This window comes from Rana temporaria, chromosome 7 (assembly GCF_905171775.1).
Source record: "Rana temporaria chromosome 7, aRanTem1.1, whole genome shotgun sequence".
NCBI lineage: Eukaryota > Metazoa > Chordata > Amphibia > Anura > Ranidae > Rana > Rana temporaria.
This window is the reverse complement of record NC_053495.1, coordinates 172,954,937-172,975,743: the sequence shown is the minus strand read 5'-3', so window position 1 is coordinate 172,975,743 and position 20,807 is coordinate 172,954,937. Positions and strand designations below refer to the sequence as shown.

General features: G+C 44.4%; 1 protein-coding gene across 6 annotated transcripts in view; it reads left to right on the top strand.

Annotated features, from left to right (window-relative positions):
• The window catches only part of OSBPL9 (oxysterol binding protein like 9), a 202,766-nt gene that overhangs the window by 61,735 nt on the left and 120,224 nt on the right, over positions 1 to 20,807 (top strand). Inside the window, exon 1 of one of the 6 annotated variants that reach the window (XM_040360491.1) lies at positions 10,217 to 10,280. The exons of the other annotated variants lie outside the window; for them this stretch is intronic. Within the exon in view, the coding sequence (XP_040216425.1) occupies positions 10,257 to 10,280 (24 nt within the window). The 5' untranslated portion in view covers positions 10,217 to 10,256. Of the gene's footprint in view, positions 1 to 10,216; positions 10,281 to 20,807 lie in introns of those variants that run through there. 6 annotated transcript variants of the gene reach the window in all.

Sequence of the window (20,807 nt, the reverse complement as noted above, 5' to 3'; positions counted from 1 at the left end):
CTGGGAATGGGTGGGTAGGTGATGCAATGTGTGTGCTAATGAGGTCAGCTGGTCAACTCCTTCCTGTGTCATGACCCTGCAAGAAAAAGGCATAATGAGCTAGTATGCACAGCATACTAGCTCATTATGTGGCACTTACCTGAGATCGAAACGCTCCTCGTTCCCCTCCATGTCCCCTCGGAGCGTCTTCCTTGTATCGCCGCTCCGGCGCTGTGACTGGCCGTAGCGCCGATGACATCACTCCCGCGCATGCACGTGGGGGACGGCACGATCCCAGCGTATGTGCGGGTTTCCGGCATTATCCCATTCAGAAAACCGGCACGCTCAGTGCGCCTGCGCCGCATGCGCCGTAGACATCGGTGCAGTGTTTTCTGCAAATATCTCCTTAACCGTGTAGGTTAAGGAGATGTTTCTTGCACTTACAGGTACGCCTTAATCTAGGCTTACCTGTAGGTGCAAGTTGTCTGGTTGGGTTTACAACCACTTTAATGGAAAGCTTTGATAATTTTGCAAAAAAAAGTACATGAATGCTATGTACAAACTTAGGGGAGCTGGAATTTAGAAAAAAAAGTGAAAGGATGTGCACACTTATGCAACCACATTATATGTATATTTTTTTTTTTTTTTTTTTTTTTTATTCTTGCATCACAGAAACCTGACACTTTAACAGGGGTGTAAGATTTTTTATTTTTTTGCAGAATGTGCAAAAAAATAAAGGGAAGTGCAGGTCAGGGGATCTTGGCATGGAGCTTTATTCCATTAGAAAAGTAATTGTTTGCATTTATTTCTTATTTACACTAACTAAGCCGGTAATGGAAATGCAACTCCACACTTTCTTCACCGTGGTTTTAAATAAATGCATTCCACCATCTATAGCTTTTTATTTTTATTTTTTTTAATATCTGATGACTGTTATGAACTCTACTATCTTCTACTGCTGTGGGCAGGGCATAAGAAGGGATCGTTGGCATTTAGGATGGCATCCAAAAAGTAATCTTTATTGAAGAGATATATGTACAACACTGTAAAAACAGCCTACGTGTTTTAGACATTAGTCCTTCGTCATGGCTATGGACTAACATCTGAAACGCGCAGGTTGCGTTTATTGATTTTTTTTTTAACATGTCTCCAATAAAGAATATTTATTTCTGTTTGAATGTCATCCGGAGTGCCAACCATCCCTTCTTGGCAAAGAGCTGAAAGCCGTACCGAGTAGTACCTGCATTTTTTATAAAGTGTGGGTTTACAAAAAAACAAAACAAAAACAAACTGTATACTCACCTTGATGGCTGCAGCTTTGATCTAATGCTACAGCTGTCACCCACTGGCTCTGCATGAAGATCTGAACAAAGACCGCTCATTGCTCAGTTCTCTCACCACCCACCAACTCTGCCCCTCCAGTGCTCACTGGAGCGCCGGGCGGTAAAGGGGGCAGCATTGACTGGCTCAGGCTCTCAGTAGCGCGCTGAGAGGCTGAGCCAGTTGCCGATCCGGTATCTGGGCGGATACCAATATTATCTGGATCTCTCCACAGCCTGGACCAGCTCTGTGACGTCGGCTAACAGTGGCCTTTAGCCTGCTGTAGGCCGAACCTCTTAGTCACAGGAAAGCAGAACAAAGTGTTTAGCCAAAGGAGCTTTGACCATATTTCTTTTTAAGGCCCCAAGTGTTTGGGGATGAATGCCCAGAATGCAGGTCTTTTTGCATATCTTCAGCGGAGCTGGACGCTACACCTGTCCCTCTTGGGTACACTAACACTCCGGGAGGGACACATTGCCGCTAGATGCCCCATGTGCAAGGGGCCTAATGCATATAAACTGTAAAATGGCTAATGATAATGAAGGGCCAGATGATGTCACGACACACACAAACTGAGACACCGTGGTAAATACTGTCCCAGCGGTTAGATTTAATATTCGATGTTTGGACGATTTTACATTTGCAATTTCAGTTTGCTTAGATGCTTGTAGTGCACCAATGTGAGTGTTCTACCTAGAATTATTGTGTGCAGGGATTGTGTGTGTGTGTGTATATTCTAAGATTGGAGTGATCAGACTCCAGTGGTAGGTGCGTTTTTTTTTTTTTTTTTTTTTTTTTTTTTGTGAGTTTGCCTGTCCAGAACTGAATTTTTAAGGGCCTGGTAGCCCACTTTTATTTAAAAGCACAAAAAAAAAAAATACAAATACATCAGTAGCCCTCACAGAGGGTTCCACCATTACTGTATCTTGCATACTCAACACTTTAGCCTCCTGGCTTTCATTCTCTTTAGCCTCCTGGCTTTCATTCTCTTTAGCCTCCTGGCTTTCATTCTTGCCATCCGGCTGTTTTAGGCCTTTAGCCTAGGCCTTAAGTCTGCTCCTCCGAACAAACAGAGGGCCGGATTCGGATACTTTGGAGTACCTTTAGGTGGGGCGTAACGTATCTCGGATACGTTACGCCACCGTAAATTAGGGCGCAAGTTCCGTATTCAGAAAGAACTTGCGCCCTTAGTTACGGCGGCGTAACGTATGTTGTCCGGCGTAAGCCCGCCTAATTCAAATGGGGATGATGTGGGCGTGTTTTATTTAAATGAATTGTGACCCCGCGTATTTGACGTGTTTTACGAACGGCGCATGCGCCGTTCGTGAAAAAATCCCAGTGCGCATGCTCGAAATTACACCGCAAATCGTCATTGCTTTAGACGTGAACGTAACTTACGTACAGCCCTATTCGCGAATGGCTTACGCAAACAATGTAAAATTTTCAAAACTCGACGCGGGAACGACGTCCATACTGAACATTGGCTACGCCTCATATAGCAGGGTTAACTTTACGCCGGAAAAAGCCTAACGTAAACAACGTAAAAAAAATGCGCCGGACGTACGTTTCTGAATCGGCGTATCTACCCAATTGGCATATTCATCGCGTAACTATACGGAAGCGCCACCTAGCAGCCAGCGTATATATGCAGCCTAAGATACGACGGTGTAAGACACTTACGCCGGTCGGATCTTAGGGAAATCTATGCGTAACTGATTCTATGAATCCGTTGCATAGATACGACGCCGCACACTCCGATACAAAGGCGTATCCGGAGATACGCCGTCGTATCTCCTTTCTGAATCTGGCCCAGAGTTTTCTAGAGTTAAGCTCACACCTAGCTTACTCCTGATCAGCGCTTTGCTGCTCAATCACCAATGACATCTGCCTCCTGCAGACATACATGCTCTGGCTGCACCCATGCAGCCTTTGACTCCTCTCAGAGGAATGGGAGTCCACCTGACTCGAATGGCTGCTGCTTTTAATCTGGAGCTGGTGTGCTTGTCCACCTCACTGGAAAGATTGGGTTCAGTTAAGTAAAAGGGGGGGCTGCTGCATCCTTTAATGGATTGATGGGACTTTTATATGGACAATTTTGTATATTTTATCTTTGGTATTGTTTTTTTCTTTTTTTTTTGTGTTTTGGATAATGATATGTTCACACCATATTGTGTTGCGCAGCACTGATTGATTGGGTATAAGTTAAGGTGACCAGATTTTCAAAATGAAATCCGGGGACATTTTTTTTTTTTTATTGGCAAATCATTCATGAGATAAAAAAAAAAGTTTCAATGCATATTTTTGATTTTATTCTCATCAAAGAATTGTGGTTTAACAATATAAATTAACAATTCAGAGCCGTAAAGGATTTCATGGTAACGACACGTAGGGTACCTTTCGAACATAAATAATCAAACCAGAAATAGCTAACTTTTATAAAACTACAAATGTTAAAAGGAACAAAAGCAACATAAAATGCTGGTGGAGTTTTACAACATTTCATGCCTGTGGGCAGGCCTCCCCTCAGATCACCATGTACATTACAGACCTCCCCTCAGACCACTGTGTACATTACAGGCCTCCCCTCAGACCATCATGTACAGGCCTCCCCTCAGACTACTGTGTACATTACAGGCCTCCCCTCAGACCATCATGTACAGGCCTCCCCTCAGACCACTGTGTACATTACAGGCCTCCCCTCAGACCACTGTGTACATTACAGGCCTCCCCTCAGACCACTGTGTACATTACAGGCCTCCCCTCAGACCATCATGTACAGGCCTCCCCTCAGACCACTGTGTACATTACAGGCCTCCCCTCAGACCACTGTGTACATTACAGGCCTCCCCTCAGACCACTGTATACATTACAGGCCTCCCCTCAGACCACTGTGTACATTACAGGCCTCCCCTCAGACCACTGTGTACATTACAGGCCTCCCCTCAGACCACTGTGTACATTACAGGCCTCCCCTCAGACCATGATGTACATTACAGGCCTCCCCTCAGACCACTGTGTACATTACAGGCCTCCCCTCAGACCATCATGTACAGGCCTCCCCTCAGACCACTGTGTACATTACAGGCCTCCCCTCAGACCATCATGTACATTACAGGCCTCCCCTCAGACCACTGTGTACATTACAGGCCTCCCCTCAGACCATCATGTACAGGCCTCCCCTCAGACCACTGTATACATTACAGGCCTCCCCTCAGACCACTGTGTACATTACAGGCCTCCCCTCAGACCACTGTGTACATTACAGGCCTCCCCTCAGACCATCATGTACAGGATTCCCCACAGACCACCATGTACAGTAAGGTGACCAGATTTATTAAATGAAATCTGGGGACATTTTTTTTTTTTTCACTAGTAATGGTGGCAATCAGCGACTCTCTGCCCCTTGCCACCCGCCTCACAGCCTGTCAAGTCTCACTCTCCAGGCCCCGGCTACTACTGGATGGGGTGCAGAGGAAGATCCCTCCACCAGGGAAGGCAAGGAGATCAGGCGGCTGGTCGGGACTTGAGCCAAGGCAGAAGAACATTAGTGGAGCTGAATGGGCATGTGCCCGAAACTGAAGAAATATTCCCCCCACTCCGACCAGCACATGATCATCAGAAAGGGCACAGATAATGGGGGAAAAAAATACACCCCCCCCCCCCTAAGCTAGTAGGAGCGGCGGAGTGGAGGTGTGTAATTAAAAAAAAAATGTTTTTTAAATTGCCCCTGCCCCTGTTCAAATCCAATCCGGGGACAAAACCAGGGACAGACTTGGTCCAGGGACAGTGTCCTCAATCCGGGGACTGTCCCCTGAAACCGGGGATGTCTGGTCACCCTAGTATAAGTGTTTGTTTTTTGTGGCTGTAAGAATATTCCAAAATTGACTGCATTTACTTGGATGTAGTCAATGTTTGTATGACCTTCTCAAACCCCCCCCCCTTTTTTTTTTATTCCCCCAGATCCTTTAAATTTCAGATCAAAGATGGTTGGGCAGGAAGGTGCTGACAGGGTCACCCATGGCTTGATTTGCGACTGTTTCAGCTAAAACTGAAAATTGTTGAATAAAGCGTTCCTCTACAATTTACCTGTCACCATTTGTGATTAGAACTTTACCAGCAGGTGGTCATGGAATCGATATAAATTCTTTGGTCACAATGACGACTCTTCAGTTATTTTTAGGTCTGAGTCAGCTTCAAAACACGAGTCTGGACAGAAAAATAAACCCCCCCCCCATCATTTTAGTTTGCTTATTCTGAAGTGGAGAAGAGGGAAAATGTACCGGTCACCATTGTGATGAGAGCCTCACCCTTGGCAAAGTACGTCTTTCTGGAACCCAGCAGGTGGTCATGGAATGGATATCAATTTATTGGTCACATTGATGACGCTTCAGTTATTTTTAGGTATGAGTCAGCTTCAAAACAGGAGTCTGGACAAAAAATAAACAAAAGCACCCTTCATTTTTAGTTTATTTTAACCACTTCAGCCCCAGAAGGATTTACCCACTTCCTGACCAGGCCATTTTTCGCGATATGGCACTGCGTCGCTTTAACAGACAACTGCGCGGTCAAGCGACGCTGTACACAAACAAAATGTGTTTTTTTCCCCCATAAATATAGATTTCTTTTGCTGGCATTTGATCACCTCTGCGTTTTTTTATTTTGTGTGCTATAAACAAAAAAGTGTCCATTTTGAAAACAAAAAATAATTTTTTTTTTTTTTAACTTTCTGCTATGATGCATATCCCCCCCAAAAAATGTATTTATCAGATTAGGCAGATTTTTATATATTCTACATATATTTTTAGTAAAAAAAAAAAAAAATCGTAAACTCCATTCATTGGTTGGTTTGCGCAAAAGTTATTGCATCTAAAATCTGTAGGATAGATGTAGGGACTATTATTATTATTATTATTATTATTATTATTTAAAAAAAATATATAGATAGATTTATTTTTTAGCTGTAATGGAGGCGATTTGCGATTTTTAACCGGATTACGACGGACAAATCTGACCCCCAAATGACACTTTTTTTGGGGGCCAGTGACATTATTTCATTGATGCACTGATCAGTGTATACATGACACTGGCAGGGAAGGGCGATCACAGAGTTAAGTGCGTTCCCTGTAGGGGGGGATGGGCTGCCAAGGACATGACCGAGATCTCTGATCACTGGGAACTGAAGATCTGATGTCATCTGGCAGAACGGGAATCCGCCTTGTTTACACTGTCAGATCCCCCGTTCTGCCTCTGTACATGGAGAAGGTTAAGGGTGTTGGGTCAACTAACACCTTTAGGATGTTGGATGTGAAGGTCCGGTTTAAGCAACCATCTTGCCAAGAGAGCAGATATGCCCCCATCACCTGACCATCTGGTCCCGTCAGGATCTTCTCTATGATCCTGCCGCTGGTGCATTGTTGTACATATGCAGTGAAATACCGCTTTCGGAGCGATCATCCGACAATCTTATCATTTGGTACACCGCTTTCAAGAGCCAATCAAAGTCCATGCAAAATTATCTGAAGGTAAAAGCACGGCAATTTTTCTTCTACGACAGCCGAGCAACCGATTTTTCATTTATTCTGTAAAGTTTTTGTCCTTTAAAAAAAAATATGGAGTAACCAAGACCGCGCATGCTCTGAAATGCAAGAATACAATGCATTACATCATCTTGGAAAGTTGTATTCGGTCTAGTGACATATTTGTTTTCTATATGAGACTAGTATGCAAAAAAAAAAAACGTACGATCATTTGTATGATATTCTGATTGTGTGTATGAGGCTTTAGGCTCCATTCGCACCATGGCACTCCAGATTGCGGGCGGAGTCGCCATGATTCTGAATTGCTGCAAATCGTGGGATGCCCGTACGATCCCTGCTTGACTTTCAATGGCACCCCCAATCGCAGCTCACTTTGACGTGTTTGTCGCTCAGCAAATCACGGTAAAATCAAGCTAACACGCCTGACGCCCAAAAGAAGTTCCGAAACTTCTTCTGGGCAACAGGCATCCAACGTTTTGCAGAATCACAGAGATTCTGCCCATGCTCCGGAACGCAATTGTGTGAATGGATCCTAAAGCCTCATGCATACGATCGGATTTTCTGCGGACAAAGCGTAAGACTTTTGTTCGAAGGGCGTTGGCCAGGAACTTGTATTGCATACAAATGGTAAAGAATTGTCGGCCAACAAACACAAATCTGCGTGGTTTTTTTTCAGCTCTTTAGTGCCAGCCTTTGGACAACTTCTGCTAATGTGCTATGGTGAGCATTGCTTCTAAGCATGCGTGTTTGTTCTTTGGAGTTATGTCTAATGGACTTGTGTACACACGATCGGACAATCCGACAAGACACATTTGTTGGCAGACAATTTTTAAAGCATGCTATCAAACATTTGTTGGCGGCAAATCCCACAACAATTGTCTGATGGAGCGAACAAACGGTCAGATTTTCTGACAACAGCCTGTCATCACACAATTCCCGTCGGATAATCCGATTGTGTGTACGAGGCTTTAGTCCCCTTTCACACTTATACGACTTGTCCCACGATTTTGGACTGCAAAATCGCATGACAAGTCATTCTCCGTGATTTTCGATGACTTCCATTCATATTGACACGACTTTAAGTCGTGCCGACTTCAAACTATTTTCTGCACTACTTTGGTCCAACTTCCAATGCGAGTTGTCCATAGACCTCAATGTTAAACCCTCAAGTAGCATGCAAATCGTACCTGAATAATATAGACACGATTTCAGTACGACTTTGTAAGCACAAGCAGCTTTTTGACCCTTGTCCCACCCAATCCTTTCAGCATAGTAGCCCCTCCCAAGCACATTTTTGTAGCACACATTCACTTCCTGGTTATTCCCTCAGGAACAATGTGCTCCAAACAGCCCAAAAAAAGAGATGTCCTTCTCCTCCCCTTCTCCTCCTCTTCTTCCTCATGCACTGCTACTGCTGCAGCAGCAATGACAACTGCTGTGGCAATATATTGAGTAGCAAACATTTTCTGTCACAACGCAACACACCACACCAACCAGGAAGCAAACAGGAACTGGAAACAACTATGGCAGAAAAAGGAATTACCTCGCACCATGTGTGTTTTCATTGATTAATGCCAAAGTTGTGGCACATTAGTTCTGATCCAAAATCGGGCGAAATCGTGGCAAAGTCACACGACTTTGAAGTCGTACAAGTGTGAAAGGGGCCTTAGAGTGGCCAGGTGCAACTCCATATTCAGACAGAACCTTTTTTAATCCGATTTTCTCATTGAGTACTGGGTAATACCCCGACTGTCTGAATAGGGTTGGCAGCACGCTACAGACTTTCAGCCCTCGTTCACAAAATTGCACGACTTCAGTGCGATATCAAAGCCGCACTTCAGTGCGATTTGCACTGCCGATTTAATTGCAGCTTGCGACTTAACTGGTTGCCGGCCAGCCGCCGCAGTTCGGCTCTCCTGCGCGAGAGCCCGTAGCTCTACGTCGCCTCGTGAAGCGGCCCCTAGCTAAACACACAGCTCCCGGTCCTGTCAGGGGAGAAATGCCTGACCGTCTGTTCATAGAATGTATGAACAGCGATCAGTTATTTCCCCTAGTGAGGCCAACCCCCCCCCCTACAGTTAGAACACACCCAGGGAACATACTTAACCCCTTCCCCGCCCCTAGTGTTAACCCCTTCCCTGCCCCTAGTGTTAACCCCTTCCCTGCCAGTGGCATTTTTATAGTAATCCAATGCATTTTTATAGCACTGATCACTATAAAAATGCCAATGGTCCCAAAAATGTGTCAAAAGTGTCCGAAGTGTCCACCTTAATGTCGCAGTACCGGGGAAAAAAATCGCTGATCGCTGCCATTACTAGTAAAAAAATATATATATTAATAAAAATGCCATAACTACCCCCTATTTTGTAAATGCTATAACTTTTGCGCAAACAATCGATAAACGATTTTTTTTTAACGGAAAATATGTAGAAAATATGTAGAAGAATACGTATCGGCCTAAACTGAGGGAATTTTTTTTTTTTTTTATATTTTTGCGGGATATTTATTATGGTAAAAAGTAAAAAATATTCATTTTTTTTTTTCAAAATAGTCGCTCCTATTTTTGTTTATAGCGCAAAAACTAAAAAACGCAGAGGTGATCAAATACCACTAAAAGAAAGCTCTATTTGTGGGAAAAAAAGGACGCCAGTTTTGTTTGGAAGCCACGTCGCACGACCGCGCAATTGTCAGTTAAAGCGACGCAGTGCCGAATCGCAAAAAGTGCTCCGGTCTTTGACAAGCAATATGGTCCGGGGCTTAAGTGGTTAATTTAACAGAAGCCTATGCAAATCGGTAAAAAGTAGTGCAGGAATCTCTTTCATAATCACTGCGACAAGAGTCGTGGAGATATGAACGATTCCTTTGCTGGCAACGGGATGCCAGCATTTGTTATGTGATTTGGAACTGTCAAATCGCATGACAAGTCGCATTGGTTTGAACAAGGGGCTCATTGGTGAATGTCATGAATGGCAGGGACTGGGTGCTGTGGCACAACGCAGCCAGACTTTATTTTGGGCTCTTCCCTTTTTTTTTTCTCACACATACTAATTCCAGTGATTTGTATCTGCAGAGCTTTTCTCTTTCTGTTTGCTGGGTGCAGTGAGGTTTATGAGTACAAAAGTGTGTCTGATAGCAGATCTGGACTGATTACTTAACTGAACCTAATGAGAATACATGACATGTTCCCCTGTGTATTGCTAAAGCGTACACAGGTCACATGACATCTGAAAGTCCAATGAACACAGATCTTTTTGATATGTAAACTGCACACTGCCAATAGCTTTGCAGAGGGAGGTGAGCAGCTGCTGGTCAGTGGAAGAGCAGAGAGGAAGTAGCTGGATGCTTGCAGCTTGTAAGTAAAAAAGCACGCATGTCGTTGATGAGGATTTAGAGATCTGGGCGCAGGGCAGTGTAATCACAATGGCTGTGGAAGGCTGCAGCAGCGTAAGTAATGGCAGCAGCCATTGTCCTGTCCTTTGTTTTTGTGTGTCGTTTGTAAAGCAGCATGAGATCCAGGGACATGAAAGAGATAAAATGGAGCTCAGTAGTCGCCCCCCCCCCCCCTTCTCTCTGTGTGCAGTAATTTGTGATAAGGTTTATTAAATTTACAGGAGGTCGCACAAGGACGGACGTGGCAGAATGCTCCAGTCCTCATTTATGTTAATAGACTTGTTTTGTACTCTTGAAAACGCATATGCATATATTCATATCATTCTAAATGTCACCGCTACTTTCTGTATTATTCCGCAGGCTTACAAGATGCTCTAATACATTTTTTTTTATGATGCAGAGCTCATAAAACCACCAAATGAAAGCAGTACATTGTTTCATCTACAATTCTTGCACTGCAAATGTGTAAATTGCCACTTAATTGATCTAATCAAAGAGTAGATGTCAGTGCCCAACACCTCCTAGATTACAAATCAAGTTCAGGAGCTAAGTCGGAGAAATGTCAGTTATGTCACGGGAGGTGGGCATCTCTTAAAGCGGAGGTTCACCCTAAAACAATTATATAACATTACGTCTAGCATACTTCCGACATGTACAGTATGCTGGTATTTTTTTTTTTCGCCGTACATACCATTTTTATTTTCCCTCCGGGTTCTGATTCCCGCAGGACTGGGCGTTCCTATTGAGAGGTTAGATGATTGATGTCTGGTGAAAAACTTCCCCTGGCGCATAAGGCGCGTCACCAGTTTTCTGTAAATAGCCGACCTGCGAGTCGGCTCTATCGCCGTGTAGAGCTGACTGCGCAGGCGCCATATAGAGCCGACTCGCAGGTCGGCTATTTACAGAAAACTGGTGACGCGCCTCATGCGCCAGGGAAAGTTTTTCACCAGACGTCAATCGTCTAACCTCTCGATAGGAATGCCCAGTCCCGCGTGAATCAGAACCCGGAAGCCGGGGGGGGGGGAAATAACAATAAAACGGTATGTATGGCGAAAAATAAATAAATAAATACCAGCATACTGTACATGTCGGAAGTATGCTGGATGTAATGTTATATAATTGTTTTAGGGTGAACCTCCACTTTAAGTGGTCAGAAATGTATTTTCTTTGGAACACCAAGGGAGAGTAATTCTATTGTTATTGTAGTTATGGCTAACCTTGGCACCCCAGATGTTATGGCACTACATTTCCCATGATGCTCATGCACTCTGCAGTGTAGTGGAGCATCATGTGAAATGTAGTTCAAAAACATCTAGGGGGGGCCAGGGCTGGACTGGGACAAAAATGTGGCCCTGGACTTCATCCAGACTGGCCCACTTTGACAGGTCTCTCATGGCGGCCGGATAACTCCCGCACCCCCCTGGCCACCCAAGCCCCCTCTCCCCCTTCACTGGTCACTAACCGTTCTACTTTATTAGAGTAGAACGGCTGGTACTGGTACTCTTATAGGCAGTACCAGTGGGGAAGCTAGACATTATTTCATCTGGGGCAAAGAATCAGTTTGGCGCCCCCCTTATGGGACAAGATTAGGCAGAAATGAGAAACTCCCAGGCCATAGCTGTTGAGTCAGCTGTCTGTCCCCTCCTCCCATGCTCCTCTGTCGTCCCCCCTGCTCCTCTGTTCCTCCCCCTGCTTCTTTGTTCCCTCCAGGTGAGTGCTGTGGGCAGGGAGAGCAGATGAGCGCTGCAGGAAGGGAGAGACAGATGAGCGGAGGGGGCGGCGGTCGGCTGTCACTGAAGCCGGCCCACTGAGCCATCGGCCCACCGGGAAACTCCCTGTAGTCCCAATGGCCAGTCCATCCCTGGGGGGGGGCAAAGTTAGCCATCACAGTAACACTGGCTATACATGGATCATTTTTGCCAATGATCCAAAACCCAACTGACCTGATTTCCCCATCCACATAAGCAAACAACCAGCGTCGTTCCACCTCAGCCTGCTTAGACACATTCCACACAACTCCCTTCTTGGGTGCAAAGCCAAGCTTGTCAGGCTCATCAGTAGGAAAAAGTCTGTATGGCTGCACTACAATAAAGTACCATCTTTGTTGTAATATCAAAACGGCATAAAAAAACTTAAATGAATATCAAAACGGCAACCAAATCTTTATTTTTTTTTTATGCTGTTTTGATATTACAATAAAGATGGTACTTTATTTGAGGGCAGCCACCTGGACTTTCTTATAATTTTTTTTTTTTTGAGGATATTTATTAGCAAAAATATTGCTTTTTTTTTTCAAAATTGTCACCCCTTTTTTTATTTTTTAAATTATAGCGCAAACAAATAAACCACAAGAGGTGATCAAATGGCACCAAAAGAAATCTCCATTTGTGGGGGAAAAAAAGGACGTTGAGTTGTTTGGGTGCAACGTCGCACGATTGACAATTGTCAGTTAAAGCGACGCAGTGCCGAATCGCAGAAAATGCTCTGGTCAGGAAGGGAGTAAATTCTTCCAGGGCTGAGGTAGTTAATAGGTCCTCATTAGAAGTAAAAACAATTTTAATGTCATGATTACCTCTACTTTCAGAGCTGTAGACCAGTGGTTGCCAACCAGTGGTCTATGGTCCACGAGAACATTTTTGTGGTCCTTAGGGGTTCTGACGCAAATCAACATTGGGGCGCATGTCCATACGCATTGATACCGATACCTGTGTAGTTCTGGCTCTTGTGAACACAGAGGGAGGTGCCAGGAGTAGTGCAGATGGTGGGAGGTGAAGGAGGGGGCTTCCAATGGCAGCGCTAATCACAGATTGTGGGAGGGAGCACGGAGCTCAAGAACATGGCTGGATAAGAAGGTAAAATCCAGTGAGTCTGTGTAAGGCAGCAATGTGATGCAGAGTCGGAGCATTGTGTGTGTGTGTGTGTGTGTATGTATGTATGTATGTATGTATAATCATGTAAAATTCATGTAGGTGGACCGCGGTAGAGTTGCACTGATTTTTTTTTTTTTTTTTTTTTCCCTCGCCCCTTTTTTTTTTTTTTTTTTTTTTTTTTTATCCATTTAATTTTTATGTCATGTGACAGTGGCACATGACATTTTTTTTTTTTTTTTTACAGTGCTTTCTTCTGTGTGTGTGTGTGTGTGTGTGTTCAACCTTGTTGGGGTGGTTGCTTTGGTGAAATATCAGGGGTCTAAACAATCTCCTCTTTGAATGAGCGAAAGGGACAAAGGACACAGATTACCAAGTCCCTTTCTCTGTAGCCTCAGCTGCACTAAAAATGAATGGACAGGAGGCAAGGCAAAGGTTCCTCTCCATTTTATAAACTGAAGCATTGTAAACACAGGTTACTATGTTGCAGTTATGATGAATGGACAGACGCAGTGATCACTGACAGATTTACCGGCTCCTTCCTCTGCTCTCCATCCTCCGCCCGGAAGGATGCAGGGGGACCTGGAGGACAAAAGGGATCAGGACCCGGAGGAGGACACTGGGAGCACAGAGGGGGACAGCTGGGGGTGATTGGTGTGGCGGTGGGGGCAGTTACAAGCACTGATTTCCCTGACGGCTGCGGGAGGGAGAGGAGGAGAAGCGGCTATCAAGAAAGCTATTCAGGGAGATCGGTGCTTGTAACTCGTCCCCCCCCCCCCCCCACCGCCGCACCGATCACCCCTGATGCTATCCAAGTACTGCTCGGTATCGGCACCAATACAGGGTTCAATATTGTGAGTTAAGTGGTCTGTGAGGTCTGAAAGGTTGATGACCACTGCTGTGGATAACATGCTGGACCAGGTATGACAATCTGCTCAGTGAACTAGTGTTACATATTAACAGGAAAATAGAAAATAATAATGAATAGAAATGAAGGAGTGGAAAACAAACCAACAGTTTTTTTTCAGATCCTCCTGGCAGTCTTATGCATTTTCATAGAAAATATCTGCATTTGACGGCTAAATATTTGTATTGTTTTTCGGGATTTGTATGGCTTGTGTAAAGTTCCTGTCTGAGCGTCAGTCATGGGATTGAGAAAAGGGAAGTGACCCGGCATTAATCAGTTCCTAACATTTGACTCATTCGGATGTGCTTGGTTTGTAGCCACAGGCAGTCTACTCTATAGCACTGATTGAAGGGAAGAATAGATGGACCTGGCTAGAAACATTGGGCCAGATCCAGGCAGGCGTAGCGTATCTCAGATGCACTACACCGCCGTAACTTGGAGCGTAGTTTCCGTATCCATAAAGAATTTGCGGCGTAGTGTAAATGTGTCGGCGTAAGGGCACAGAATTCAAACGACTAAGATGCTGGCGTGTTTTATGTTAATTCATCTTGACCCCACGTAAATGACAATTTTTTTTGAACGGCGCATGCGCCGTCCGTGGGGGTATCCCAGTGCGCATGCTCAAAATCACGTCGCAAATAGTCAATGCTTTCAACGTGAACGTTATTTACACAAAGCCCTATCCGCGAACGTTTTACGCAAACAACGGAAAATTCGACGCTGTCCCGACGTCCATACTTAACATTGCGTACGCCTCATAGACCCAGGGGTAACGTTATGCCGAAAAAAGCCTTATGTAAATGACGTAAAAAAATGCGGCGGACGTACGTTTGAGGATCGGCGTATCTAGCTAATTTGCATACTCTACGCGGAAATCAATGGAAGCGCCACCTAGCGGCCAGCGTAAATATGCACTTAAGATCCGACGGCGTACTAAGACGTACGTCAGTCAGATCGAGCCCACATTCAGTCGTATCTTGTTCTGTGGATACAAAACAAAGATACGACGGTGCATCGTAGAACTTACGCGGCGTATCAATAGATACGCCGGCGTAAGTTCTTTGTGGATCTGGCCCATTCATTTTGTGCTCTCAACAGATCGCAGACCAATGTAAAGTGTGATGGATAGAATTGTTTCTTTTGTGTTTGGAGCCGACACATTTTGATTGCTGCCTTTTTTTTTTTTTTTTCCTCTTTTGACATTGGGCAAAGATCAAGTTATTGGGCAATAAAAACTTCCTTACATTTTTGGGAGCGAATCTCCACCTCTTTTAAAGTAGGACTATAAGCAAAACTTTTCCTCTAATTATGGATAGATCAAAGGAGGGTAATGACCACTGTGAGATATTTTTTTTTCTTTTTTTCACCATCTGTGTTCTATTGCAGTGATTTCCCTTCACATCCTGTCCTATAGCCAAACAGGAAGTGCATAATAAGGAACTTCCTTGGGGACCCCAGGTCACCAGAACTAGTCTATGCATTGGAAGATTTTCCTTCTTTTTATTTTTCTGAGAACAACCTAAAATTTGGGATTTTCTTTTACTTTCATTGATGACAGTAAACAGGACAAAAAGGGTGAGTCTCCCTAACACCCCTTTCAAACCTGTGGACCGTATGTACGCTTTTTCATACATTGATCCCTATGAGAGGCGAGTGTCAGCATGTGAAAGGGCCCTAACAGGGACACGGCAATAAAAACTGACAAGCTTTCTAATCCCATTGCACTATATCCAAAACTAAACAAAAAAGTTTTGCCCTTTTAGTTATACTTTACAGTTGCCTACCCCTGGTGAGGATGGGACGGGTGCCTGGCTTACGGTGCTGTGTGTCAATGGATGCACACAGCCCAACTCAGGAGCGTGCATGCACAGGTGCCTCCTTCGCTCCCAACTTACTAAGGTTCACCCAAAGGAAGAATAAGCTGCCAGCCCCAAGGGGAACTGCCAGAATAGGAGGTTAGGGACCTTTCTGTGCAATATCATTGCACAGAGTAGACAAGTAAATCCTCTTTAGTTTAAACACATTTTATTTATTTTTTTACAGCTTTTAGTATCGCTTTAAATTGTGGTGTCCTCCCATGGACATCAATTTCTATGCACTGGTTTATGCCGGTGTCTTGTCACATTCCGCTCCCCATCATAGATTGCTCCGGAAGTGACGTTCCACCCCTCTTGCTACACCCCACACCATTGCACAGTAATGATTGAGTGTGAAGGGGGCAAGCGGACATGTTACACCCACCGGAGTTTTGGATTTCACAGTTATTTTCAACACAAAACGGAGCTTATATGTTTAACCACTTCCCGCCCAGCCCATTGTAAAATGACGTCCACAACAGACCTCTAACGATCCGGGTGGACGTCATATGACGTCCTGGGCTTTGCGGGTGGATATCTGAATGATGCCTGCAGCTAGAGGCATCATTCAGATATCCTTCTCTTGTGCCGGCGATTCTGCACAACGTAAGAACGATCATAGCGGCGATCCGCCGCTAGATCGTTCTTACAGGCGGCGGGAGGGGACACCCCCCCCCCTCCCGCCGCCATCCGGTGCTTCTCCGGGCTCTCCCGTGCCATCGGGGGCCCGGAGAACGAATCGTCCGGCGCTGGCAGGAAGCATAGAGATGACTGGTGACCAGATGGTCACCAGTCATCTCTATGACCGTCGGAGGACCCGGGCGCGATGTGATGACGTCACGCCCGGGTCCCCGTAAGTAAACAAAGCCGCAATTGCGGCTGCTGAGCAAAAGTAAGCATGAGATCGGTGAATTTTTTTTACCGATTTCATGCTTTCAGGCCTGGAGGAGAGATGTGGGGTCTTATTGACCCCACATCTCTCCATAAAGAGGACCTGTCACACACATTCCTATTACAAGGGATGTTTACATTCCTTGTAATAGGAATAAAAGTGATAAAAAAAAAAAAGTGTAAAAAAAAAAAAAAAAAAAAAAGTTTTTTTTTTTTTTTTTTACATATTTTTTTTTTTTTTTTTTACATAACGCCCCTGTCCCCAGTAGCTCGCGCGCAGAAGCGAACGCACACGCAAGTCCCGCCGACATATGTAAACGCCGTTTAAACCACATATGTGAGGTATCGCCGCGTGCATTAGAGTGCCAGCAACACTGTAAATCTAAACTGGTAACCTGTAAAAGAATTTCAAAGCGTTGCCTATGGAGATTTTTAAGTACCGAAGTTTGGCGCCATTCCATGAGTGTGCGCAATTTTAAAGTGTGACATGTTAGGTATCTATTTACTCGGTGTAACATCTTTCATATTTTACAAAAAAATTGGGCTAACTTTACTGTTTTATTTTTTTAATTCATGAAACAATTTTTTTCCAAAAAAAAGGCGTTTGAAAAATTATTGCGTAAATACTGTGCAAGATAAAATGTTTCAATGACCGTCGTTTTATTCCCTAGGGTGTCTGCTAAAAAAAAACATATATAATGTTTGGGGGTTCTGCGTAATTTTCTAGCAAAAAAATTATGATTTGTACATGTAGGAGAGAAGTGCCAGAATAGGCCTGGTATGGATGTGTGTATAACAGCCCTGTATGGAAGAGGTTAAATAGTGTTTGGAAATCTGACGGACTGTTTACATGTTAAATGTGAAAATCAGAGGTGTTCTGTCACATTAGCAACCAAGTAAGGTCAGCAGGTTTGCTGCTGCTTTTAAAATTTAACATGTAAACAGTCCGTCGGATTTCCAAATATTGTATTTGAGCATATAAGCTCCATTTTGTGTTGAAAATAACCGAAATCCAAAACTCCGGTGGGTGTAACAAGATGTCCGCTTGCCCACTTCTCACTCTATCATTGCTGTGCAGGAGTGTGCGGTGTAGCAAGATGGCGGCGACAAAACGTCACTTCCGGAGCATTCTGTGATAGGGAGCGGAATGTGACACTACACCGGTGTTATTGTAAACATGAGTATAGTACACAGGCATATGTTTGGAAGGAGCGATCAGCTTCATCCAGGTTACTAAAAACTGGACAAACTGGTTGCACAAAAAATCCTGAATACGAACTGCTGACTATTTATCGAAGTCATGGTACAGCTAGCAGAACTTTGTTGCATTATACTGGGCTTGTTCTCCAAGTTGAAGATGTTTTGACACTCTTCCAAGTATCCGTTATATCTGGATTACCTTATTGCTTCACTCATCATGCCACCTCTTCACTCACCTGCAGTGTTTTAAAGCAATGTGGATCCACCTGACGTCTGGCAGGCGCTGGATGCAGATCCTGGCAAACTTGGCCTGTTTGTTACTATTATGTATTATAGAGATCGAAATAATTTGGTCCCCAAACCAAATTTCTGAAGAAAGGGGGCAACTAGACTATTATGGTACAGATTTGAAAAGTAGAATCAAGTGTAGGAACACGTATAAAGAAAAATATAAATCGATAGAAACACAAAATCATATACAGATTAAAAGCATAGTGGCAATCCATACACATCACCAGTATAAAGCTCCACAGAAGGGGAGAATCACAATGGGATTATGGGTCACGAAAGGCATATCAACTAGTTTCGCAGTTTTATTGCAGCTTTGTCAGGAGAATATCTGTAATTTGATTGACAATTTAATCAGAAAACTATAAAATGTATTAAAGGATCACTAAAGATATCATTTTTTTTTTTTTTTTTTTTTTTTTTTTTTAAATAACAAACATGTTATACTTACCTCCACTGTGCAGCTTGTTTTGCACAGAGTGGCCCCGAACCTGGTCTTCTGGGGTCCCTCGTCGGCTGTCTTGGCTCCCTCCCCCCGCAAAGACTCAACACCTTCATGCGAGCAAACTTTCATGGTGTTGAGTTCTTGCAGGCGCGCACCCGTAATACAGCCGGCGGCCATAGCCGCTCACTGTATCACTTGGCCCCGCCCCCGGCGCGCTACGTCATTGGATGTGATTGACAGCAGCGTGAGCCAATGGCTGCACTGCTTTCAATCCATCCACTGTAACCAATTGACGGCCAGGCTGAGCGGCGAAGACTATGTTGGGGGCGAGCACAGTACTTCCAGGGTTCAGGTAAGTAAAATGGGGGGGCTGGGGGGGGACGGTATTGTCAGATGTTTTTTCATAGAATGCATTAAGGTGTGTGTATGTATATGTGTGTGTGTGTGTGTGTGTGTGTGTGTATATATATATACATACATACATACATACATACATACATACATACATACATACATACATACATACATACATACACATGGGGGTGGGGGAGGAATATAGAGCAGAGCTGCTTACCTATGGCCTTTGCCAAAAGCGGGACAGTAGGCGCCACCACAGAAGGTCCCCCTCTTTTTGGATGATGGTACTATGAATCTATGACATATTATTCACATATTTTTTTTAGAGGCTATTTTGCAATGTATTATAGAGGCTTGGTTTTCAAGTGGAAGTTTAGTCAAATCCTAACTAAGGCTACACCTACTCCCACCCCCTGTCTAACCCTGTAAAGAAAAGGTCTGTCTACTTACCTAATCGGAAGCCGCTCTGGTCAGGTCACAAAATCAGTTGTCGGTGGTGGCTTCAGTCTGGGTGACATCTCCCAGGCTCTGCAGCTGTTGTCGGCGATCTCTTCTCTACACAGAAGCCACCACTGGACCGGAGCGACCCCAGAATATGTAAGTATAGGCATACAGGGTTAGATATAATAGGCTTAAGGTGGGAGTAAGTTTAGACTTGGTTAGGATTTGACTAAACGTTCACATTAATAGTCTTCACAATAGAAGTCTATTAGGTAACATGGCCCAGAGTGTTTCTGAAAAGTTGGGCTCCTTTTACATGTGCCGTCTAATCAGGTCCGCCTGTCCATTTTTACAGGCAGGCACGATTGGACCCTTCATTCTTTTCTATGGAGTGGTGGATTTACACTGACTTGTGTCCATTTATACACCCGTCTACCTCCCAATCTGATCCAGCAAAAACAAATGGAAGGGGATCTGTTCCCCTCCGCCTGACCAGATCGGAGGGCACTTGGGTGTAAATTTTTAGCTGTTCCATTTACATTCTGCCCATAGAGCAGAGCAGGTTGCGTCTGCTTTTCATAAGCAGAGCGGACACTGACCTGTCATCCGCCTTCTCTTCTCCTCTCAGCTCAGCAGGGGATCCCCTGCTGAGAAAACCTGATCCGGCCCGTGTAAAAGGGGCCTTATTGATTCGGGAAGACTGGAAAGATGATATTTTGTATCACTGTATTGGTCGGGCTTTTCAGGTCATTTGTACTTGGTGTGGTTGTACTCACATTTCATCAGAAACAATGTCTTTGTTTTTGTGTGTGTTTTGCTTGAGCAAACCATTTGAGGTGAGCTCTGAAAGGACCCGGCTAGATAAACAGGATGTGAAAATGCAGACAATACCACTCCTAGCTGAAGCTCTTGGCGTTCTTAGTACAATGATTTGTATGACTGTAAACAGTGGTTTTGGAGGCTTAAAATGCAAAAGTGTGTCGAACATTTTTCTCTCAGTTCTCAGAATAGACTCCAGCTTTTACATTTAGCCTGGCCTGGTATAGGCGTGAAGCTCTCTTCTCATATCCACAGACCTGTAATTGACATCAATAGCTGTTTGGCCTTAAAGCAGAGTACCACCCAAAAGCGGAACTTCCACTTAACTGATTATCCCCCCCCCCTTTCTCCGGGGGCCACATTTGTCACCTTTCGTGGGTAGGGGGAGTGGTTACCTGTTTTGACAGGTACGCTGTCCCCAATTCCATCGGACCTTGCCATCTCGGTACCTGGTCAGAAGTTTGGCCTCCTGCTCTGCCCTCCTCTTTCCACTGCTGCCGGGCCAGTAAG